This window comes from Mandrillus leucophaeus, unplaced genomic scaffold (genome assembly GCF_000951045.1).
Source record: "Mandrillus leucophaeus isolate KB7577 unplaced genomic scaffold, Mleu.le_1.0 Scaffold517, whole genome shotgun sequence".
Taxonomy (NCBI): domain Eukaryota; kingdom Metazoa; phylum Chordata; class Mammalia; order Primates; family Cercopithecidae; genus Mandrillus; species Mandrillus leucophaeus.
In genome coordinates, this window is record NW_012105553.1 from 1,668,605 (window position 1) to 1,694,193 (window position 25,589).

General features: G+C 42.2%; 1 protein-coding gene across 1 annotated transcript in view; it reads left to right on the top strand.

The window, feature by feature from the left end:
* ABCA13 (ATP-binding cassette, sub-family A (ABC1), member 13) overlaps positions 1-25,589 on the top strand; it is a gene marked incomplete at its 3' end in the record, with an annotated part of 190,275 nt that overhangs the window by 134,979 nt on the left and 29,707 nt on the right. The window contains exons 24-27 of the mRNA XM_011996501.1: positions 5,939-6,133; positions 9,345-9,509; positions 10,502-10,679; positions 13,234-13,373. Of these exons, the coding sequence (XP_011851891.1) occupies positions 5,939-6,133; positions 9,345-9,509; positions 10,502-10,679; positions 13,234-13,373 (678 nt within the window). The remainder of the gene's footprint in view (positions 1-5,938; positions 6,134-9,344; positions 9,510-10,501; positions 10,680-13,233; positions 13,374-25,589) is intronic.

Here is a 25,589-nt window from a genome sequence, read left to right on the forward strand (position 1 = left end):
CTCAGCCTCCCGAGTAGCGGGGACTACAGGCGCCCGCCACCGCGCCCGGCTACTTTTTTGTATTTTTAATAGAGACAGGGTTTCACTGTGGTCTCGATCTCCTGACCTTGTGATCCGCCCACCTCGGCCTCCCAAAGTGCTGGGATTACAGGCGTGAGCCACCGCGCCCGGCTGAATGGTAGTTCTGCTTTAAGTTCTTTGAGAAATCCCCACACTGCTTTCCACAGTGGCTGAACAATTTACATTCCCACCAACAGTGTATAAATGTTCCCTTTTTCTACAATCTCACAAACATCTTTTATTTTTTGACTTTTTAATAATAGCCTTTCTGACTGGTGTGAGACAGGATCTCCTTGTGGTTTTGACTTGCATTTCTCTAATGATCAGCGATGGAACAACAGACATGAGGGACTACTAGAGGGGCACTACTAGATGGGGAGGATGGAAGGGGGAAAACGGGTTGAAAAACCACCTATTGGGCACAATGCTCACTACCTGGGTGATGTGATGGTTCACACACCAAACCTCAGCAACACACAACTTACACATGTAACAAACCTGCAAGTACCCCATAAACCTAAAATAAAAATTGAGAAAACAAGGAACTGCAGCCAGATGATGCCTGTCTCACTGGGCAAGGACACCATTGGCACCTAGAGGCCAGCTGCCAGGGTGCTTATCCACAGAGCTTTTAGGCATCCTGTTTTACCCTTCCAGTGCGAAGATGGTTCTCTTTAGGAATATGAAAACCGAGAAGGAATTAATTAGTTCTCTTAAGTGTAATCATCATCCTTAACAATAAACCCACTTAATTCTTATTCATCTTTTCCCTTTAATATCCTGTAAGTCAAAACTGTGCTTTTGCTAGTAGTGACTGATAGGCTTCTTAGTAGTAATATCATTTTTGAGCACTTATATACACTACCCCTGAGCTGAATGCTTTACATCTCATTTAATTCTCCTAACAACCCTTTCGAGTCCTTTGTCTTTTATTGTCATCCCTAGTAGTATAGACAAAGAAACTGAAGCTTGTAGACGTTAAGCAACTTTTAGGAAGTCAGATAGTAAGAGCTGGAGTCAGGATCCACAACCTTGCCACAGTGTGGCTTCAGTCCTTCTGGACAGGTTCTCGCAGCCTTCTCCTGCCCTCTGATGCTCATCTCTTGTACTTGCCTCATTATCCCGTGAGCAGCTCTGAGCTCGAATGGGTCTCCAATGGCAGAGAGCCACACTGCTCCTCTCTGAAGTGTGTACGGTCTATTTTTAAATACCTGCCCTCCTTTCATTTTCTTGTCTTACAAATTCTAACTTGGCAGAATCTCTCTCCCCATCATCTCCAGTTCCCTCGAATCACTGTCTGTGTTTCCTTTCTGGTCACAGCTGGGCTGAGGGCAGCCTTTCCTCCCATGCTTTCCCAACCTCTGAGTCTACAATGAGCAGCTGGGCAACACGGAGGCCATCTCTGGTGCTCTCCTCTGAATGCAATTTGGGTTTCGGCAGATGTCCAATAAACAAAGCTCTTGCTAAAAATGCAAATGCCTCTCCTAAGGATCTTTGTCATTTTTAAACCACATAAATACCCAGATAATTATCTAAATGGCCAAGTGTGTACGACCCAGGCTCGCAGGGCAGAGAGGCATTGCCCTGGATCCTCAGCCCCCTTCCAGCTTTCCAAGCCAAACACGGACACACAGGAAAATCAGCAGGAAGTTGGCTTTCTGTTTCTGATAATTTGCAGCATTAGCCTATGCAAAGCCTGAGATAAAAGGTGCCTGTTTTGCTTTGAATAGAAATCACACAAGATGTTTTCAATCAAGCACAACTCAGTGTTGTCTTTGTTTTTCTAAACTTCCTCCCCTCCTACCTACTCTCAAACAGGAACAATGAATGCAATACAATCTTTAAAAGATAAATAGTAATGTTTGGAAAACCACAGGAAAGGAGAGGGAGCAAATGTGCTGCTGGGGCTGTTGCTTCTGTACATTGTGACTGCGGAGCTTCCACATGACAGGGCGTGGGATCCTCTCTATTTGGTAAAAAGAGATGTAAACAATTTCAGGACAAATATTTTTTGTCCTGGGACTACACTCTAAAAAATGTATTAAATATGATCTTGCATGGGGACCACTGTGTGACATGCTAGAAAGTAATTAAGACAAATCTTCTATGGCAAATGCAGAAAGGACTCTTATTAGCCCAGCTTCGGTTGCTGCTCATGAAAAGCCAGGGCGAGTCCCCTGAGTTGGAGGTTTGGATGAGGCCCATTTTCAGGGATGGTTTTATGCAAAAGCCTATTTTGTGGGATTGATCAAAGAGAGGCTCCTCTTGTGAAAGCAAAGGGTAGATGCCTATATTCTGCTCCCAACCTCCTCCTGAGAGCTTCCCCTTTGTCCAGAGACAGCGTGATTGAAAACAGTGGCATTAAGGAAAATTTCACCAGTGTGTGTTTGCACAATGCAAGTCCTATGTGAAAAAACGTCTTCTTGGTAAATTAGCGATGAAAATACTTAATATTTTTTCTTAAAGACTCAAAATGCACACTAGCATAGTAGAGTATCATAGCCATTCGTGATGATTAATTTTGTATGTCAACTTAGTTAAGCTGCAGTACTCAGATATTTGCTCACACATTATTCTAAATGTCCCTGTGCAGGTATTTTTTAGATGACAGTAACAGTTAAATCAGTAGACGTTGAGTAAAGATTACTCTCCATAATATGAGTCAGCCTTATCCAATCAGTTGAAGGCAAAAAGAAAATAACAAAGTCCCCCAAGGAAGAGTAATTTCCGTCTCCAGGCAGCCTGCAGACGTGAGCTGCAATGTCAGCTCCTTCCTGGGTCCCCAGCCCGCTGGCCTACCCTGCAGATTTCAGGTTTGCCAGCTCCCACATTTGCATAAGCCAATTCCTTAAAAGTAAATCTCTCTCCGTGTATATATGTTATGTGTCACTTAATGACTAGGTTCATTCTGAGAAATGCATCGTTAGGCGATTTCACCATTCTGTGAACATTACATAGAGGGTACTTACACAAACCTAGCTGGTACAGCCATTACACACCTAGGCTGTATGGTATGGCCTGTTGCTCCTAGTCTGCAAACCTAAACACATCTATCCTTTGCTTTCGCAAGAGGAACCTCTCCTTGATCAATCCCACAAAATAGGCTTTTGCATAAAACCATCCCTGAAAATGGGCCTCATCCAAACCCCCAACTCAGGGGAATTGCCCTGGCTTTTCATGAGCAGCAACCCAAGCTGGCTCAATAAGAGTCCTTTCTGCATTTGCCATAGAAGATTTGTCTTAATTACTTTCTAGCATGTCACTCTAGAGTACAGCAGGTTACTCTAGTGAATGCTGTAGGCAATTGTCACACCGTGGTAAGTATTTGTATATCAAAACATAGAAAACACAAGCACATATTTTACGATACCTGTTCTAAACATAGAAAAGGTACTGAAAAATATGGTATAAAAGATTTAAAAATGGTATGCCTGTATGGGGTACTTGGCAGGAATAAAGCTACAGGACTGGAAGTTGCTCTGGGTGAGTCAGTCAGTGAGCGGCAAGTTAATGTGAAGGCCTAGGACATGCCTGTACACCACTGTAGACTCAATAAATACTGTGTGTTTCTAAATTTATATATAAAAAAATTCTTTCCTCAATCATAGATTAACCTTAGGTTACTGTAACATTTTTTACTTTATACATTTTATTTTACTTTTTTTTCTAAGACGGAGTCTTGCTCTGTTGCCCAGGCTGAAGTGCAGTGGCGTGATCTTGGCTCACTGCAACCTCCACCTCCTCAGTTCAAGCAATTACCCTGCCTCAGCCTCCCGAGCAGCTGGGATTACACGTGCATGCCACCACACCTGACTAATTTTTTTTTGTATTTTAAGTAGAGACAGGGTTTCACCATGTTGACCAGACTGGTCTCAAACTCCTGACCTGAGGCAATCTGCCTGCCTTGGCCTCCTAAAATGCTGGGATTATAGGTGTAAGCCACTGCACCCGGCCGAAACTTTAAAATTTTAAAAAACCTTTGGACTCTTCAGTGATAACACTTACATTAAAACACAAATACATTGCACAGCTGTACAACTGTTTTCCTTTATGTCCTTATTCTATAAGCTTTTTCTATTTTGAGATTTTTTTACTTTTAACTTTTAAAACTGTATTGTTAAAAATTAAGACACAAACACACAGTCTAGCATAGGCCTACATGAGGTCAAGATCATGAATACCACTGTCTTCCACCTCCACATCTTGTCCCACTGGGAGGTTTTCAGGGACAATAACATGCATGGAGCTGTCGTCTCCTGTGACAACAATGCCTTCTTCTGGACACCTCCTGAGGGACTTGCCTGTGGCTGTTTTCAGTTAACTTTTTTTTAATCACTAGAAAGAGTATACTCTAAAATAACGAGAATATAGTGCAGTTAGTACATAAACGAGTAATATAGTCATTTATTATCCTTGTCTCTATTATGTACTGTACATAATTACGTGTGTGATACTTTTACTATGAATGTCAGTGCGGCAGGTTTGTTTACGCCGGCACTGCCACAAACACTTGAATAACACACTGGGCTACAACATTACAATGGCTGATGTCACTAGAAGATAGCAATTTTTTCATCTCCATTATAATCTTATGGGACTACCACCATATATGCAGTTTGTCATTATGTACCAGATAATGATATTTTGGTCAACAATGGACCCCATATAGGATGGTCATCCCTTAAGATTATAGTACTGTATTTTTACTGTACCTTTTCTATGTTTAGATATGTTCAGCCACACAAATACCACTGTGGAACAATTGCCTACAGGATTCAGTACAGTGACACACTGTACAGGTTTGTAGTTTAGGAGCAATAGACCATACCCTATAGCCTAGGTATGTAGTAGGCTGTATCTTCTAGGATGCTGTAAGTGCACGCTATGATGTTCACACAATTAAAAAATTACCCAGTGGTGCATTTCCCAGATGTATCCTTGTCATCATGAGACACATGATTGCATACACACACACACACACATGCATACACATTCTCTTGGTTCTGCTTCTCTGGAGGACCCTGACTACTACACCATTATCTATCTCTTAATGTATTTTGGGGACATTTTATGGCATCTATTGAGTTCTCCGTGCTCTTATTCAGTGCGCATGCATGGTTCCTATTCACAAGGGTTCATGCACTTTGGCCTCAGTTGGTCTGAATGCTTCACAGCAATAATGCCCATCAGGAGCAAAAATGTGGAGCAGGAAGTATGGTTTTTGTTTTATTTTGCTTTGTAATTTGGTATCTCACAAATGCCCTTAACTGAAAAGCATGCCCAAATGAAGAGGTATGTCAAAGGCCTTAATTGCGATGCATGATAGTAATAAACCAGAGACTAATATAAGTTGTCCTCAGTGCCTCCTTCTGGGTTAACTTGCTTTTAAAATATATATAACAAGCTTGGCAATCTTGTTTTCAATCTAAAAATGAAGGAGGCAAAAAATATCAGCTTCACACTGATGACAGTGAAAAGTGGAAGCTGATAAACTGAAAGCCCAGGGTAAGACTTAATATCAGACAAACAAGACACAGATGCTAACTACGAGGCTGGCGTCGGAGGGTCGGGGGCTTGGTGAGCATTCGAGTGAGCCTCGTGGAGAGCAGAGGGACAGAGTTTCAGAAGGGTGATCCAAAGACCCCAAGCGAGGGCAAATTTTATGAGAAGTCAGAGAATGATGTGGACACTTCAGAAACATTTCCATCAAAATGTTGAGAATTGAACCACAGTTTGGGCTCCCCGCATCTGCAGGTCAGTCCCCGGAGCCGGGAAACCCAATCTTGGGTGACTCCATGCTGATGAAGCTCCAACCTGAGGTGGTGAAGCACACGATGTCATAGGTATCCTCTCTTCTGATCTCTGTGCTTTGAAACAGGTTCTCTTCAGTGCCCTCACTGTAGCTCTGTCTGGAAAGTGTGATCATGAAATCCTTCGTCTCCTGCTGACATTTCCCAAAGGGGAAAAATCTCGGATCGCGACGCAGGAACTCTGTGGCCTGCCAGCGTCAAAAGTATATCCTCTGATTGTGTTGCTGAGTCAAAACCTGGATGTGCGAGCTTTCATTTACAAGGTATGGGGAGCATGCTGGCTCAGGGCGGTCCTCTGCAGGAGTCTGCTGTGGTGGCTGCAGATAAGTAGGGTAGTCCCAGGGGTGCTGCAGTGGGAGAGGAGCACCCGGCCACTCTGCAGTGGCCTCCACCAGCCTCTAGTGTCACCTGTCTGCTGACTCCAGGGTGGGGCTCAAGAAGACTTTGTTGTAATAAAGGGATGTTCAGGAGAGCCTTCAGGGGGCCCTTGGAGACAGGCGTCAGGGCATTGGGACAGAGTTTTTGGTGGTCTCCATGCTCATTGTTGGAGGACCCACTGCAAAAACGCACCACCGCTTCCTAATGCCAGGGGTTCTCTCCTCTGTAAGGGCCACCTCCCTGGAGCATGTTTGAGGAGGCTGGGATTGTGCATGGTCCACTCCTGAGCGGCCCAAGTTAGGTGCTGCTCCCCGCACCATGGTTCTATCAGTCAGCAGGAAGCATCCAGCTCTGCCAGGGCCCATGCTGGAGAGAATGTGGAGGGGTTGGCAGCACAGGAAGCCCAATCCCCTGTGTGTGCCGGCTCTGTACTTGCCCTGTGATCCTCTGACAAGCAGCAGTGTGAGGGCAGGGAGGGGCTGGAGGAGGCCAAAGACGATGAAGTCGGCAGGAGAGAGTGGAGAGTGGGAAGTGAGGAGACCCAGCACTTTCCAGACGGGCCCAGAACCCATGTAAGGGTGACCCAGCTCCCAACCACAGCTCACTGCTCTCAAGCTGCCCCTTCCAGAAGTTTCTCCTCCTTCTGGCCTCCACTCTTTGAATCTTTACTTAAGTTTCCAGAAGCTTCCCTTCCTACCCTTAGGCATTGATCTTGCTCCAAGTACCATTGTTTTCCCTTTAGGGAAGTGTTTCATAACCTCTAGGTTCATTAGAGGGGCTGCAGGGTTTGTAGTATGGTAAGGTGGCTGTAGGCACCCCGAGTCTGGGAGAACAGTTTTAGAGTCAGCAAAGGGTAGATCTGCCATTTCAGCCACACATGATTTCCTTACTTTCTATTACTTCAAGAGTCCAGGGGGTATATGTTGGAACACACACACACACACACACACACACACACACACACACACAGAACAAATATTCGTTTTCAGAACGATTACATTTTAAACCCATAAAGAGGAGGATAAACATTTCTTGCATCCCCATAATTTGCAAACCCACCTCTATCTTGGTGGAATTCATATTTCTTGCTAACGTGCTTATGGTTTAGCTCTGCCTTTGCTCACCACAGCCTCTCTTCCAACTTTGCAGTTTACCTTGTGGGAAACAGAGCTCCCATTGGCACGATGGTACTTTAGTGGCCACTTTGTTATGTGCACAAAGGTCCCCGAGTTGAAGTAAGCGCTTGTAGAGGCCCACATAATTACTTCGACAAGGGCCATCATCTGTACCAAGATTGCTTTGAAGGATAAGATAGTGGGTTAGATTCAGTCTCCCAGACACAGTGAAAATGACATCATCATTAATAACAACAGCACTTGTTTTTCAGGTACCTTCTATATGCAAGGCTTTTTTTTTTTTTTTTTTTTTTTTTTTTTTTTGAGACGGAGTCTCGGTCTGTCGCCCAGGCTGGAGCGCAGTGGCCAGATCTCAGCTCACTGCAAGCTCCGCCTCCCGGGTTCACGCCATTCTCCTGCCTCAGCCTCCCCAGTAGCTGGGACTACAGGCACCCGCCACCTCGCCCGGCTAGTTTTTTGTATTTTTTTAGTAGAGACGGGGTTTCACCGTGTTAGCCAGGATGGTCTCGATCTCCTGACCTCGTGATCCACCCGTCTCGGCCTCCCAAAGTGCTGGGATTACAGGCTTGAGCCACCGCGCCCGGCCTATGCAAGGCTTTATGAAAGTTGATTAAATACGAGATATTGCTCAGGATGCTAGGGCAGCCCCACCTCCATGTGAGGGTCACGTGCAGGTGCAGCTCACTCTCAAGTCCATGTACTTTCTGATTCACTCAGCTGACAATGAATTTCTGAAGCCTTCAGCAAAGCACAATTTGCTATATTAATTTGGCACATCAATCTGGTCTGTTGGAGCTGCGCTGGATCTCTGTCACTCCCCACTATAAGTCAGGGACCAGTCACTGTGTGCCACTTTTTTAAAGGGCAGCTGTAATTAGAAAGATGAGTAGAAAAAGTGACAAAAGTTACACACCATTTCTCCTGCTAGAGTTGTCTCTGTAGTATGAACGGACAGAACTCCATCATTAGAAGCAGAGTGCCTCTGTGAAGGATGGAGCTGTGATCTCAGAGCCCTGGAAGTCATCTGCAGAGCTGGCAGCTAGAACACTAATGAGCAAAAATAAGAAGCTGTGACAATTGGGTTCCTCTGCCCCAGCCTGGAAAACAGAAAATTCAGTATGCAAATGACCGTCGGTGGAAATTAGCTGTGATTTTCCCTGCTCTGTGCAAAGAGCTGGCATTTCCTCATTTATCCATTCATCCAACAAATATTTATTGAGCAACTAATATTTCCTGTTGCTATTTTATTCCCAGTAGCTACATAAATGATCAAGACAGAAGAAAAGCCCTGCCCTGCTTCCAGTGTAGAACTGAGAATATGCAAAAAAAAAAAAAAAAAAAAAAACCCATGTAAAATACAGAGCATTTCAGTTGGTTATAGCGTAAGTAAGCTTCAAAGGGTACCGACATTTTTAAAGAATCGGGGTTAAATTCCCATCCCTAAACTTTTCTAACTGTGAGACTTCAGGAAGACTTTTAGTCTCTTCAAGCCCCAGTTTTCTCATCCACAAAATGAACACTATATTGGATATCCGCAAGGTATTAGGAGGACTGAGATGATGTGTGAATGTTATGAATACAGTGAAGCAGTAGATTAATGTAAATTGCTTCACATATAAGGACTGCTTGTATTTTGAGCCTCTTCTCAAATTTCCACCTTGGTCACTACAAAGATACAAAGAAATATTTGACAAATGATTTAAATTTTAGTGATAGATCACATTTGTTTCTAGTTTACATTTTAACAATGCTAGTGCAATTCAGTGTGCTCCAAAACACCTGAGCTAGATATACTCCAACGAAGAGGACTTTCGTATAGTACAGCAAAGGCGTCTCTGAAGTTCGAGACAGAAAATAATCAAATAAACAAGTTTTCCCAGCTCAAAAGATGCTTGTGAGGGTAAAAATACAGTGTTGGTTATTTCATGCTGTTTTGTTTTGTTTTTGTTTTGTCCTTTAGACTCTGATGCCTTCTGAAGCAAATGACTTGCTCAACTCCTTGTTGGATGTAGTTTCCAGCCTCAGCTCCTTGCTTGCCAAAGCCCAGCACATCTTTGAGCATCTTCCTGGGTTTCTTCACACATTTAAAATCACTGCCTTGCTAGAAACACTGGACTTTCAACAGGTGTGTGCTTCATCTTTGTCCCTAGGGAAATATTCAAATTTGCCCCTTCTTTGTATTTGCCCCTTTTTTCCTTTATCTTCCCACATCTAAAATTTGCATTAGAGAGCAAAATACCGGAATGGAAGTACCTCTTCATATCTCTGGAAGCAACAGCATAACATAGAATAAGGCCTGGCATCTCTCCAAAAACTGCATGAAACTGACACTGTTGATCCACATTCCGCCAGTGTGGAGATTGGGATAGTACATGCATTATCTATGAAGTAAGAAATTACTAACTCAATTATTGCACAGATGAGATTTCAAGGGCCTGTTTAACTTAATTCAGAGAGCAAATTGCTTTCAAAAACCTTAAAACATTTATTTCCTTATAAATAATTGGTTTACAAATTACAAATCATTTATTGCAAATGCAAACACAAACTTGATTTAGTTTAGTGGCTTGATATTAGGTTTTGCTTGAACTCTCTTTGCCTGGGATGGAACTGACTGGGCACGAATGAGGAGGAGTGTGGAATTTTTAGGGTTGGAGGTGCAGGATGAGGAGCAAGATAACAATGTTCTCAGAGCTGCCATGGAGACATATTGTAAGTCCATCATGTGATAGATAATTTGTATAGCTATAAAATATCTGGATATCTTGGTAGCATAGACACACATTAAGACTAGTAATTAGTATGAATTAGTGATATTTTACGGATTAATAATTTATTACTGGACAAATAGTAAGGCCTTATCTGTGTGTGTGTGTGTGTGTGTGTGTGTGTAGGTATGACATTTCCCTCTTCTACCAGGTATGTTGGCCAGAAAAATTACCGTAGTGTTTCAAATGGTATCCCAAGGACAGAAAACTCTAAAGCAGACATTCGATTCTTTTGACTTGTTGAATATCTTGTACATTCAGTGGAGGAAGGAACTAGACTTTCAGAAGTATGTGAAGGAATTGTTTAAAGTCACAATGTAGTTGCAATTTAGTTTTCTTATTTTCTCAGGTTTCACAAAATGTCCAGGCCAGAAGTTCAGCCTTTGGTTCTTTCCAGTCTGTGATGAAGTTGGTTTGCAAGGACCAAGCATCATTCCTTAGCAATTCTAATATGTTCATTGATTTGCCCAGAGTTAACGAACTCTTGGAAGATGACAAAGAAAAATTCAACATCCCTGAAGATTCAAGTAAGATAGGATAGTAGTAATATATATATGTGTTTAGATTCATTTGTATCTTGATAATTGGGCCTACTTTATACTAAGTATTCTGTCTGTGTATAAGGTTGCTATATACATAAATCTTCTGCTTCCACCTCCCCAAATGCTGGCATGGCCGCTGACTTTGAACAGTCCTAGTGCCTTTGAGCACAAACAAATCCTCTCACCTGGGTCACTAAGGAACTGTGTCACCAAGGAAGTGTCTAAAACACCTGAAACCCCAACCCTATTGGTTTCCCAGGCTAACCAGTTTTGGTGAGGGTCCAGGCATAAAGACCATGAGCACTGCTTTGGTCCATGCAAATGGCTATATTATAATAATGAAGAGAACTTGTCTGTGGCCACCTCCAAATTTGCTCTCTGTGAAGCTCCGGTACAAGTGAATATGCACGATAGGTACAAATGAATGCAAATTAATATGTAATTTTTTGGCCCCAATTTAAGTGGAAACGTTTTTATTAGTAAGGCAGAATAAACATGCTGGTGAGGTTTTGGGGTTTAGACAGTTCAGCTCCATCAGTTGTGCATTTTTGGTCACGTTGTTTTATGTGTCTGCATCATGTTGGTTTCATTTATAACATGGAAACAGTAGCACCTAGCTCATAAGCTTGTTGTGAGATGCAATGGAGATGACGAGTATTGGCGCCTTAGCATAAGGGTATAAATGTATCCTAGTGTATTCATTTTCTTTTTTCTTTTTTTTTTTTTTTGAGACGGAGTCTCGCTCTGTCGCCCAGGCTGGAGTGCAGTGGCCGGATCTCAGCTCACTGCAAGCTCCGCCTTCCGGGTTTACGCCATTCTCCTGCCTCAGCCTCCGGGGTAGCTGGGACTACAGGCCACCTCGCCCGGCTAGTTTTTTGTATTTTTTAGTAGAGACGGGGTTTCTTTCTATGCTGCATGACAATCATTGCACACTTAATGGCGTAAGACAACACACATCTGTCATCTCATAGTTTCTATAGGTCACATGTCGGGTTCTGAGTTAAAATTTTTAGTTTTGTACATATCATGACTATGCTTTTTTTCTGCAGTAAAATTGCTCCTGTTCATATTAAGCTTGTAATGTAAAGAGTAAGTCATTAAATTTCAGTAAGAACAACTTCTATAATTAATGGTTTAAAAATGTATTATGTAGTCGTATTCTTAATTTATACTTTAGGGGGAAGTATTTCCATCAATTTTATTGTACTTGTCAAATAATTTTTTTTCCTTTGAAATGGGGAGTTTGGGAAGATGAAAGTAACATTTAAAACAACCACAACAATCATACCTTGAGTATTTATAAATCACAGTATTAAATCTAAGATAATATTTTGATTTTATTCTTATAAAGCTAAAATAATATTTTCATTTTAAATGTTCTTTAGATGGGTAAAGAAATAGTTATACTGAAGTATTCCTCACTAGCTTAAAACCTTATAAGATTTAGTTCCTACTCATTATGGTGAGGAAATATCTACCCCCATCAGGTAACCATTGATTTAGACAATTTAGCTAAGTAAATCTTTAATTGAAATCAACTAGCATCACAAGATTCATGAGAGCCACCAAGAGGGATTCAGTACTTGCGTGAAAATAAGGCAATTTAATATGTCAAAATTAGGAAGTTTGATAGTTCTGCATGAGTTCCCTAAAGACAATTCAGTAGTAACTTGTAAAGCTGACTTCATAAGAAAAGCTCAGTTCTGATCTCAATATTGTGACTGTTGAAATGAGAATTTTCTTGATGAAAAACCAGATTTATTTTTCTAATTGTCGTTTTCATTTTCAAGTGTCCATGTCATTATTTAACACTCTTTTTGATTACTTAGTTTGAAAATGTAAGTCATTCTTTCCTGCCTTTGAAGTCACTTAAGTGAACGCAGTATCATGAAGTTTCTTATGAGATGAGAGCTGCTGAAAACTGTAACAGGGAAAAAAATCTTGTTTTACCTCCTGTCTTTGTTTGGTGTTGCTATAAAGGAATACCAGATGCTGGGTAATTTGTAAAGAAAAGAGGTTTGTTTGGCTCACAGTTCTGTGGACTATGCAAGAAGCATGGCACCAGTATCTGCTTCTGGTGAGGCCTCAGGCTGTTTCCACTCGTGGCAGAAATGGAAGGGGAGCTGCCATGTGCAGAGATCACAGGACAAGAGAGGAAGCAAGAGAAGGGGAGGAGGGAGGTGCCAGGCTGTTTTTGTGTGTGTTTGTTTTTTTAGCAAGCAGCTCTCTTGGGAACTAATAGAGTGAGAACTACACTCATTACTATGACAGTGGCACCAAAACATTCATGAGGGATCTGCCCCCATGATCTAAAGACCTCTTGTTAGGCTCCACCTCCAACGCTGGGGATCAAATTTCAGCTTAAGGTTTGGGAGGTCAGGCATTCAAACTATAGCACCCCCAAAGTTCAGAGTCGTGTCAGAAAAAAATATGTCTATCATTGAAAATGAGGCATCCTGGATATGTGAATGTATTTCCCTATTAACCTAGGCATTGTGTATCATTAGTAATGTATTTTTTCTCTTTCTAATTGCAACAGCACCATTTTGCTTGAAGCTTTATCAGGACATTCTACAACTGCCAAATGGTGCTTTGGTGTGGACCTTCCTAAAACCCATATTGCATGGAAAAATACTGTATACACCAAACACTCCAGAAATTAACAAGGTCATTCAAAAGGTAAGTTAAAATGAATGAGAATCATATAGACCTTCCTAAATCGGGAAGGAATCTTTAAAAATGTCTGACATAATTATTATGCACCTTGGATTATGTAAAAGGCTCTTATGTTGGATCTATTTCATTTTAGCCTGAGTGTTTTTCATGTCATTGTTGTTGTTAAAACTGGATTTGCTGACTCCTTCCCTTAGAGGACACTTTGGGGGTTGGGGTTGTTATTTAGAATAATTAATGCAGTGAACTTACAGAACTCTAATTTTAAAAGTCAAGGACAATGAGACTGAGAGGAGGACTGTTTGGAGTAATTCCAGGAAAACTTGGAGAACAAATGCTAATCTGTTTTGCCTGGTGCATCCAACAATTAAGAAAGAATCAGACATGGTACATACAAACTGATGTATTAGCAGTTAGTTAGTATTTTGGTTAGTGATGTTTCTGAATTCACTGTGAGGTTTTGCTTCACCCTTTGGAGAATAAGGTGAGATGAAGACACCAAAGCAGGGTTTACCCAAGAGGAAGTTAGACACTAGATGGCTCTGCTTATTTTCCTTTCCTTACATTGTTTAACCTCTCAAATCTGTTTACTGCAGGATTTGTTATTACTAATATTTGCAATTTCTTTTTAAATAATTGTGTTGTATTTTCCTGGAGTCTTTTCTTGCCAGCTGGGCACCTGGAAAGGGGACATTTTACCAAAGACATAGGAATAATTTTGTCTTATTGTCAAACACAGAAGAGAAGATATCTGTACTATTCATGTTAAACTTCCAAGCCTCAAGTAGTATTAATAACCTGGAAACTGTGATCATATGGCAGGGGATCATATGAGCAGTTAAGTCATTTTTTATCAAACTTGCCTTCACGAGTTTCATGCTCCTGATCCATGGTTGCTGTGTGAGGTCACAGCACTATTTCCCGTAAGTTCCCTTTCCCACTTTACCGCCTACTTCAGGGGTTGTATTTACCTCTGCCTACTCTGAATGGTATTTGAACTTTAAAACGTTTATTTAATGTTTTAAATTTTTGTTTTGTTTTGTTTTTTGGAGAGACGGAGTCTGGCTCTGTCACCCAGACTGGAGTGCAGTGGTGCAATCATAGCTCACTGCAAACTTGCACTCCTTGGCTCAAGCAGTTCTCCTGCCTCAGTCTCCCGAAGTGCTGAGATTACAGGTGTGTGCCCCCACGCCCTGCTAACTTTTTAGTTGGGGTTTTTTTTTTTTTTTTTTTTTTTTTTTTGTAGAGGTGTAGTCTTTCTACTTTCTAAAAAAAACCTTGGAAGTGTCCTTTTGGAGGGGTATTTGCTTAAAGTCTGTACTCTCACATGGAATGGCATTGATCACCATATTTGCCTGTTGTGACCTGTTCTGTTGGGCAGGACCTCTGGCCTCACAGCTACCATCCCAGGACTGGAGCCTCTGCACCATTATTCGAATTTCCTTAGTGTAGTAAGTTTTTTAGGGTTTTGGATATTTAAGGAATTTCACAGAAAATGGCTCCATATCACAGCTCTATTTTAAATTCAAAATTTAAAAATAGGCCATGACTTTAAAAAATGGTATGCTATATTATTATGTTAATATTATTAATATATGAGTACAGCATTGCATATTATGCTGTATTCTGTGGTATAACAATTAGTATGATGATCTCTGCTTTTAAAGAGCTCACCCTATTGTGGGGAAGAGAAGGCAAATAGCTGAAGAAATAATTTAGATATACTATGCTGTAAGGACCATTCAGTGCAGCAGAGGCACAGGCTGGGTGGGGCAGCTGGTCTCCCTGGAAAGAAAGACTGGGCAAAGCACTTGGAAGGACGGGTTGCATAAGCCCCTATGAGGTGGAGACGGGAGGACTCTGGGCCTGGACAGAGGTGTGGGGAGGTGCTAAGCCCCACATGTGTGTTCTGAGAAGGATGAGAATTTTTGAAAAATCACCAGACTTCACTGGTTCTTGCTTAGCCCCTTTTAGATCTTACAGGCAGTGTTAAGAGTTGATGTCTTTTTCACTTATTTAAAATGGCTACCAACTTTGTATGCAGGTGTCCTGGTTTTGCACTTATAAAGCTGATTTTATGGCATTGTACCTGGGATGAATTATCCTAGCAGTCAGCCACGGCTATTTGGTTTTATGAAAATTGTTTCTAGTCATTAGACTCATGGTCTAAAGTCCCGCAGAGCTGGGAGATGCTTGTAGCTTTGCCACTTGGGCTATGTGAAGCAATATTATCTACAGTGTTGGAGTGGCCCATGCTATAAATTATTTAAGACATGGTCTTTTTCTCTCCATTATTTCTTGTTAGGCGGAACCATCTGAAGTTGCCATTTTTGCAGGAAAAAAAATCTATAAAAGTTGGTAATTTCATTTGGTTTAACTTGTAACAGCACAGGTGGCACCCAGAAGCATGATGCTGTGGTAAGAAACATGTGTGTGTGTTGGAAGGGTGGATTTTGGTCCCCGTTTTCCTAACTCTCTGTGACCTTAGGCTTATTGCATTCTCTTTGAAGGACTCTTCTCTGTCTCTGACATGAAAGACTTGAGTAGATCTGTGATTTTCAGTCATCTGGGCGATGGCTCTTCATGGGGGATGCATCAGAATTACTCAGGGACCATTAGTAAGGCCTTCCCCCTTCTGGGCTCTGATATCCCCCGCCCTGGACACTTGCACCCATCACATCCATCCATACCCTTCCACGGAGCTGTGTGCACCTCCATCTATCAGCCTTAAAGACAGTGGAAGTCAAGCACTTTCATGAACCAGAAAAAAATATGATGGCCAAAATTTCTAGAGAGTGTTAAAAGATAAACTTAGGGACATTAAAATTTCGGTAAGTTTATTTGAGCATTCGGTTATTCGTGAATTAGGCAATGCTAGACAATTCAACCCTCCACTGACCATGTTGGGGCGTGGGATATGGGGTAATAGAAGAAGCTTATATAAAGTGTTTGCTGCAGCAAGAGGGAGAAAATATATTTGTTAAAGTCAAAAGTCCCCAGTTGGAGGTTAGTTGGAGGTTTCTGATTGGTTAGTCTTAACTTTTGTTTTACTGTTTGCATTGCACTGGGTTTTCGTCTGCTTACATAGGAACTCAAGGTGCTACAGCCGTCTTGGCTTAACAACCTCCCGATCAACTATTTTAACAGGAGTTAATTTAACTTATACTTCTAAGGGTGTCAGACTGAGTATTTGCAAAGGAATTGATGGTATTTCCATGTTATTGGTCAAGAGATTCCTCCAATGCATTAGTATGCTTTTTTTATTTTGTAGGTCAGAGTTGTGTTCGGTTTTGGCCTAGGCTGATGAAAAATTGAAGAACGATGTGTAGACACAATGTGAGCTTGAACGGAGGCTATGAAAGAAAAACAGATAAAAGGATGTATTGTTTTCCCAAGAATAAGTAGCATGCCTGAAATGATACTTCAGTGAGAATCATGAGGCACATTCTAGGCCCCTGCTGCCCAAAGTAGATTTAGTTTGGGCTCCTACAGGATGTATAAGCCTATGAAAGCGGCCCGTCTTGTTTTCATCTAGCTCTCTCCCTTCGGCCAAGTTATTTGAACTGTCATGCTCAGTGTCCTCCTTTGTGAAACTGGGCTAAATCATAACTCTCTCTCAGTGCCATTTGGAAGTGGAAAAAATACCAGAAATAATATTCAGAAAATAGTAAACCAATTGGATCTCCTCCCCTAAAAATGTTATTCAAAGAAATGCATTCTGCCATTGTTGCCTCTGGGGAGTGGGGAAGACAGATGTCACTTCAGAAAGAAGAAAGAGATAGTGGAGGCCAGTGGTTCCAACCAGGGCGGGGTTGGAGAAATTTTACCCAACTGGGCACGTGTGACAGTATCTGAAGATATTTTTAGTGTCACAAGTAGAAGACGCTGCTGGCATCTGGAGGCTGGAGGCCAGGGATGCTCCTAAACATCCTACAATGCACAGGACAGCCCCCACCCCCAAACAAACAATGATCTGGTTTACAATGTTAGTGGTGCTGAGGTTGAGAAACCCCAGCCAGTTGGGAGCAGGTGGGAGTCCCTGGGAAGAGAGGGATGAAAGTAGAGGAAGTTAGTGGTCAGGTGGGCATCCTGGCTTCTCCTCTCCTGGTGACGGTCCCAAACAGGAGCTGTGGGATGATAGAGGAGCTGCAAGCTGAGGGCGTTGGCCCTACCCATGTGTCTTGGGGGATAGTCCCTGTGTAGGCCGGCCCTGAGCTAGCATGTGCTCCTAGCAGTGTGGCTGAGCAGAGGAAGGATACCTGAGTTAGTGTCTCTGAGCATGGAGTAGAAGGGAGCCAGATTTCCCTGACATCCATGTCCTGAGCCAGCAGGCCTTGGGGACCTGCTATGAACCAGCTGCCATGAGAGCGAGGTGGCCTCACCACCGAGCTGGCCTAGGCTAGGCTGACAGAGGAGATGGCTGAGACTCAGAAAGCAGGAGCTGAGTTGAGAAGGAAGCAGCAAGGGAGAAGGCAGTGCCAGACCCCGAGGTTCCAGGTAAGACGTGGGCCTTGGCAGCACCACAGATAGGCAGATGAGGCACATGGCTGTGGGAGTCCTGGGCTCTCCACCCCTGACTGTCACCAGGCTGCCCCTGGAGAACATCAGGGGGTTTGAGCATTCACCCCAAAGAGCCTGAATCCCTCAGAAGATGCTGTTTGAACAGGGAGCCACTGTCAGCTGTCAGCAGGCGATTTTAAGACTTTGTTCTCTTTTCACCATCCCCAGTGGGTAAAAACTGGATCAGCTACAGGAAATAGAGAATTACATTTTCTTAGGAGCCCCAAGCAGTGGAGTGTTAGATATTTGGCTTTGTGGCATCGTATGTCTGTATGTATAACATCAATCAGGACCCAGAGCAGGTCCCATAAAATGGCAGCCCTACCGTGGGCACCTGCCTGATCCTCTGTCTGGAAGCCATCCGTGGAGGAGGGACTCTGATAGTTACGTTTGTTTCCAAGTCTTCCCATGCTGCTCAAGACGGCAAAGCTCTTCAGTAACCTTGTGTATCACTGCAGACATGACAGCAGCCCACACCTATCTGGAATTTAAATGCCACACTTCCTTGAGATCCAGTGTGCCTGAGAGGCATGTCTTCACCTGACCACTGTGTTGGAGAGGTCCTTCCTTCTTTCAGGCTGGCCTCAGCAGGTGGCAGAGATCAGAGAGGGGCCACCAGCAGTGACCCAGGCAGCCAAGCCACATCTCTCCCCAAGCCCTCTTCCCTGTCCTCTCAATGCCCAGGGCAGCCAGTGCTCCTACCTCAAGTTCCAGCTGTGGGGGGCTCCAGCTGTCTTTCTCTTGCCTTCTTTGTTCCTGGAGCTCATCCTCCAACCTTCTTAAGAAGTATCTTTTCTCTTCAAGCACCCCCTGACAGGCACTGTGTGTTTTTGCTTTGTTTTTACATTAACATAGAGTAAGTTCGGCAGGTATTTTTTTCGGTCAACAGCTCTCACATTTGTCTGGATCAGTACACAGAACAGTTCCATTGCCCGAGCCCACACCAAATCCCTCATTTTGTCCCTTGGTAATCACACTGTCTTCCCACCCTAAACCCATCTGTTCTCTGTCACCATAGGTTTTTCTTTGTGAGAATGCCCTATAATGGAATCATCATCTGTAACTTTGAAAGTGGTCTCTTTTGCTCAGTACAAGGGCTGCGATTCACCCAGGTCATTGTGTGTATCAGCAGTTGCCTCCTCTTTATTGCCAAGTGGTATTCTGTGGTGTGGATTCACTGCAGTTTGTTCATCCATTCACCCACTAAAGGGCAGGTGGGTTTTTTCCTAGTCTTTGGCGATTATCAGTGGAATTGTTTTCTTGCTTTTATCACTACTTGAAATTATCTCATTGACTTATAGGTGTACTTGTTTATTATTTGTCTCCTGCTGTAATACAAGCTTCATGAGGAGTGGGAGCTTGTCTGTCTTCTTGACCACCATCCCCAGTGCCTAGAAGAATGCTAGGAATACCTTCAGCAGTGGCTACTGAATAAGTTAAAGAACAATAATTATTTGACTCTTGTACCCACTTGAGCCAAAGACATTCTGGTGTTAAATATATAAGGGAGATAGAGTAGACTATATGCCAAGCCCTCTGCCACCTGCCAGAGCCAGGTCTTAGCTTTGCAGATCTGCAATAGCTTTGTCTGAGTTTAGCAGTAGTGAGTGCCATCAAGAAGATTATCTCCCATGGTCATTAATTTCATTTACTGAGCCTGGACCAGGCACCACATGTGGATTATCTCACGTATGCTTCACAACCACCACTGCAGGTAGGTGCTAATATCCCCATTGTATAGCTAGGAAAACCAAGGTTGAGAGAGGATAAGTTAGCTTGTCCAGGGTCACACACACTCCGCAAGTGGCAGAGCTGGAATTCAGGCCCAGTGTATTATTTTGAAGTCTTAGATATACTGCCTGTGCTATGGTTTGGCTGTGCCGCCACCCACATCTCACCTTGAATTGTAATAATCCCCACGTGTCAAGGGCAGGGCCAGGTGGAGATAACTGAATCATTGGGGCAGTTTTCCCCGTACTGTTCTCGTGAGAGTGAATAAGTCTCATGAGATCTGAAGGTTTTATAAAAGGGAGTTCCCCTGCACAAGCTCTCTTGCCTGCCACCGTGTAAGACATGACTTTGATCATCATTTGCCTTCTGCCATGATTATGAGGCTTCCCTAGCCATGTGGAACTGTGAGTCAACTAAACCTCTTTCCTTTATAAATTACTTAGTCTCAGATATGTCTTTACTAGCAGCATGAGAACAGACTAATACAGCCTGTATAAGTTTTCTCAGGCTGCTATAACACAATACCACAGATTGAGTGACTTAAACAACAGAAATTTATTTTCACAATGTTGTGGAGGCTGAAGGACCATGATCAAGGTGTTGGCAGGGCTGGTTTTTCCTGAGACCTCTGACTTGCAGACAGCCGTCTTCTCCTTGTGTCCTTGCATGGTTGTCCCTCTGTGTGTGTGCCCTAATCTCCTCTTTTTATAAGGACATCAGTTATGTGGATTACAGTCCACTCCAGTGATCTCATTTTTACTTAATTGATGATTTAAATAGGATCTTTAAAGACCTATTTCTAAACAAGTACACGTTTTGGAGTACTGAGGGTCAAGACTTCAGTGTATGAATTTGGAAAGCACATAATTCAGCTAGCCCACAACAGTGCCTCTTTGGAATGATCTTTTACCATTTGTAAATGGAAATAATTAGAGCTATCTATGAAACTTGCAAACCCTGTCCTTATGGTTTTGCAGCTGGTTATGGAATCATATTGAAAAATAGTAGTCCAGGGAGGGTGGTATGCTAATTACTACAGGAACATAGGACTGCATACTAAAAAAAAACAACAACAACAACAAAACAAGCAACAAAAAAGTAGGAAGCACTTGGAAACCAGTTGCAGGTCATCTGTCAGCAGCCACCTGTCCTCGGGACCTATATGAATTCCCCACTGAACCTTGAATGTTCACAATGCATGGCATTTGTTCTCTGGGAATGTACCAGGGCAGGGTCCAATCTCACTCATCTGTGTTAACTGCCTAGCACAGTACAATGATGCACAGTGTTTGCTTGTAAATAGCTTGTTAAACTGCATTTATGTATGAAGATTTTTGTTGCAAAGCCATTTGGAGGAGGAGAAGATATGGTTCAAATTGCTTTCTGAATTAAAAATTCTCCCTAAAAGTTGAGCTAAATGTTACTTTCCCCTTCCCTTTGGTCACTAGAGACCTCCTCTGTCAGAGAACCAACATTGTCTTTTTTATTCTGACAATAGTTTGCTCTGAAGTTACTGAAGCAGTAACTTAGACATGCCTATCCATGGGAGGCCTGCTAATTTGTGCCTGAGCAAATTTTTGCAGACTGAGGATGGTTTGCATCTGGTGGCAGGAAAACTGATCCATAATGGCCAACTTTTAGTTTTCCCTGTAGTCTAGGTATGTTCTGTAAATAGGGCTTGGTGCTGGGTACATGAGCCAAGGACTGAGAACCGGGAACCTACTGGTGACTATGACCACCCTGTGGCTATTGTGCAGAACCCTACCTTACATGAGGCATCAAAGCACTGGCATCTCTGCCTTAACCTCCCTCATGCCCTTAGATTAGCTTCTGTGGCTTCTTCATACCTTTGCCAACATCACATCCCAAGAGGTTTTTTTTTTTTTTTTTTTCTTTTTCAAAAAATACAGAGTGTGCTTAAAACTGTTACTTTTGGTACTTTCAGTGATCTTGACATATTTAAGAAATCTGATTACTTTTTCTTTTTGGTCTTTTCATGGCATCTCATTTTTTGCTGTTTCCTGAGTGCAGTGTCCATTTTGTTATTAGCCAATGTATTGTCAAGGTTCAAGCAGAAAAGAGAAAACTGGTTAAGTTTAATGTGAATAATTATTACTATAAAAAGGCATTGGAGTAACGTTGGATTGGCTATCAATAGTGAAGAGATCTCTAAATAATTCAACAATGGCAGATAAAGGGAATAACTCTTGACCCTAGAGCTGGAGCAGAGAACCCAAGGAAGAAACAGAACTAGAAGTAGCTTCCCCATCCAGGCTTGAAATCCAGACCCTACTGAAGTTAGCACAACCATGGCCCACAGTATGGCAGAGAAAATCACTGAGGTGAGTGGTAATTGCCATGAATCTGCACTCTGGGGTGTCAGGAGAAGTTCTACACTTCTCAACTCTGCAAGGCTATAGGGCATGCCTGAGGAAGTCATCTAGAGGGACGTGCCAGACCTGCAGAAATCCCTGGGACACCACTCTTTGGGATTCTGTGGATGCTGCCTATGAGAAGGTGCCATGTGCCACTGGTTGTACACATTGCAAGAGCTGAGGTTCAGAGAAGCTAGATGTGGGGGAATCCGGGAGCTTGCTCCATGGGAGCCTGTTGGAAGCAGCATGCCAGAATCTGGAAGAGAAAATCCCTCTTCCTCCACTGTCCCTCCAGAGCTCTCTTCTGGCAAAGCTTAACATTGCATCAATTGGCAAGGGAGAATGTCTAAAAGGCCCAACTTTATTATTGCAGAACAGGCAATGAAGGGTGAATTTCAAGTTGTGAGAAGGTAAATTAATAACTGGTCAGCTGTAAATTGGTTTCTTTGTTTTATACTATTGAAGTACAAAGAGTTTCCATAAAGCACGTGAGTTCTTAAATGTAAGTTTTAATTTGTCAAACATATATTGAATAGAGGGAAGAATTACCTGCTCTAATCCTGACACTGCTAAGAACTAATGTTGGTTGGAAACCTCATTTATGCCTTATACCTACAATAGGGGTTGGCAATTGTCATACACCTTTGGCAGGTAAAGAAAGTGAGTCTTAGGGGTAAGTAACCTTATCAAGAGCTGTCAAGAGGAGGCAGAGATGGGATTTGAAACAAAGACTGTTTAACTCTAAGGCCAATGTTTTATTTTTTCTGTCATATTTTACTGTATTCTCCAAGTAGAAATTCACATGTGAGTATATCTATTTCTGCCTCAGAGGAACTGCTTGTGGTATGAAGGAGATGTGGAGTCCCAGTGATAAGGGCATGGGGAAGACTGCTTCCTATGGAAGGAGCTGGCCTCAAGCTGCCAAACTGAAATATCAAGTTATGATGGGCAGAGATCGGCTGTCAGTCTCATCTATCTGGTATAGTGGATTCTGATTGGATCTGGAGCAACAGAGCAGGACAGATAGAGTTTTACATTTGCTCATAGTTCCCAAACTCTAACATCAATAATTTTACTGTTTTAAATGCAGATTGAATCACTCTTTATTGAGCACTTACTTCTGTAAGGTTAGAGGAGCCATCATGTACACTGTATTAGTCCGTCCTCACACTGTTATGAAGAAATACGGGAAACTGGGTAATTTATAAAGGAAGGAGGTTTAACTGACTCACAGTTTTGCATGGCTGGGGAGGCCTCAGGAAACTTACAATGATAGTGGAAGGCACCTTTTCACAGGGCAGCAGGAGAGAATGAGAACTAAGCAAAGAAAGGCCCTTATAAAACCATCAGATTTCGTGAGAACCTACTCACTATCACAAGAATAGCATGGGGGAACTGCCCCCATGATTCAATTACCTCCTGCCATGTTCCTCTCATGACACATGGGGATTATGGGAAGTACAATTCAAGATGTGATTTGGGTGGGGACACAGCCAAACCATATCAGACACTTTCCCAAGTCCTCCCTCATTTACTTCTCACAAGAATCCCAGGGAGTAGACATTGTTAAATCCATTTTATAGATTAAAATAGTAAGAATTGGGAACGTTTACATTCCCAAGTTTATTAGATGATAAACAGAAGCTCATGGCTTGAATCCAAATTTGGCAGACTCTGCAGCCAATTTACTTTCATTGGCCATATTTACAGTATTTGTTATAAAATAATAAGGATCCTGTATACTAAAGCTTCCTTCACTATCATCAGTTTGGGATACTGGGTACCTAATTGACCTCATTTTTTAAAATAACTTTGTGTAGCAATGCATGGAATTTCACCCATCCCCAGAATTCTGGCTACCTTCACCTTTGGGAGGACGAGAATGAAGTCACACAGTTTAAAGATATTTATTTGTTTGTAAGCAGTAGAGATGGGAAACAATTTGGCCATCAATACAGAGTTTGGTGAATAAGATATAGACTGATCTTCAGGAGAATATCAGGCAAAGTGAAGAATATGCACAGGCTATTGCTAATGTTGTCATTAAATGGACACAAAGCCTGATAACTAACTTCTACAGAAGTAAAAATTCTTGGTTCCATGATACTTATTAAAGATGAAAAATGCCAGTGAAGTGGAATCTGCCTAAGCCTGGAGTCTACATAAACCTATACAGGCTGGAAGTGCACAGGCTCTGCACATATGTGGGGCTACTTACAAGTGCAGAGCAATGGGGAAGGGCACTGGTGGGACCTTTAGGCAGGTCAAGGTCTTTCCCAGGGAGCCCCAGAGAGAGAACAAAATTCGTTGCAATCCACTTTCTGACTTTAGGCATCGAATCAGTTATTGGAAAGCAAGTTGTCAGTTGTTCAGCGAGGCTCTCAGATGGATGAAAGTGACCAATATGGAACATTTTATCAAAACTCAGCAAAGTTGCTGAGTAGAAGTAATTACATTTTACAAGTGGCTTTGTTTGATATAATCTCCTATAAAATAGCAGTTCTCTAAGACTTCAGTATCAGTAGACCTGTGAATGTACTTTTTCTGTGAGATTAGATAATATCCAAACTCTCAGATAAGCACAGATATTCCTCTTTTACTGACCTTGGATACCTGCGATTTTCCATCATTCCTCTTCCTGTCTGCTTGGAATTGGTGGTCTATTAGATACAATATTAATTAATTTATTAGTGAAATAGCACATTAGAACATGAGGAAAAATTATAAATACATAGTTCAAAAAAATAATTTAAAAAACCCAAGATGTATTTTAAGCAAATGAAAAGATGCTCAAATTTAAGTAATAGTAAGAGAAATGCAAATCCCCAAAATGAGATATCCACAAATGAGATATCATATCAAAATGGTAAAGGCTCAAAATTTGATATATTTTATTGTTTGGAGGTATTAGGAGAGAGTCACTCCTAATACCTTGCTGTTGGGAGTATATTTTTGTGATATCTTTGAGGCCATGTTGGGAATATCTATCAATACTACAAAGACAGCTATCAGCACATGCAAAAAAGGATATTTATTGTGCCATTGTTTGTAAGCAGTAGAGATGGGAAACAGAGACTGGACATCAATACAGAATTGATTGAATCAGATACAGACTGATCTTCAAGAGAATTTCAGGCAAAGTGAAGAAGAACGTGGATAGTATGAGTGAAGAAAAACAGAATACCAACATATGCACCTGTTTTTGAAAACATATAGATAAACTCAGGGGGTCCACACTGAAGAACCAATAATGATGCTTCCTCTGCATTTGAAACCGGGCTTCTAGGGCACAGAGTAGAACCCTTTTGAAGGCTTGGAATTTGGTACAGTGCAAAAAATGTATACAAGATAAAATCCCAGGAAGTCTTTTAAGCTAGTTATTTCATGTTCCATTGAATTTGTGTGCCATATTGAGGACATAGGGCATTGGAAGTGAGTGGGGGACACAGCCAGTCCTAGGGCATTGGAAGTGAGTGGGGGACACAGCCAGTCCTGGTTGACACAGCCATTCCCCTTCGATGCAATAAGAAAAAGGTCTGAATAAGGAGGGAAGAGC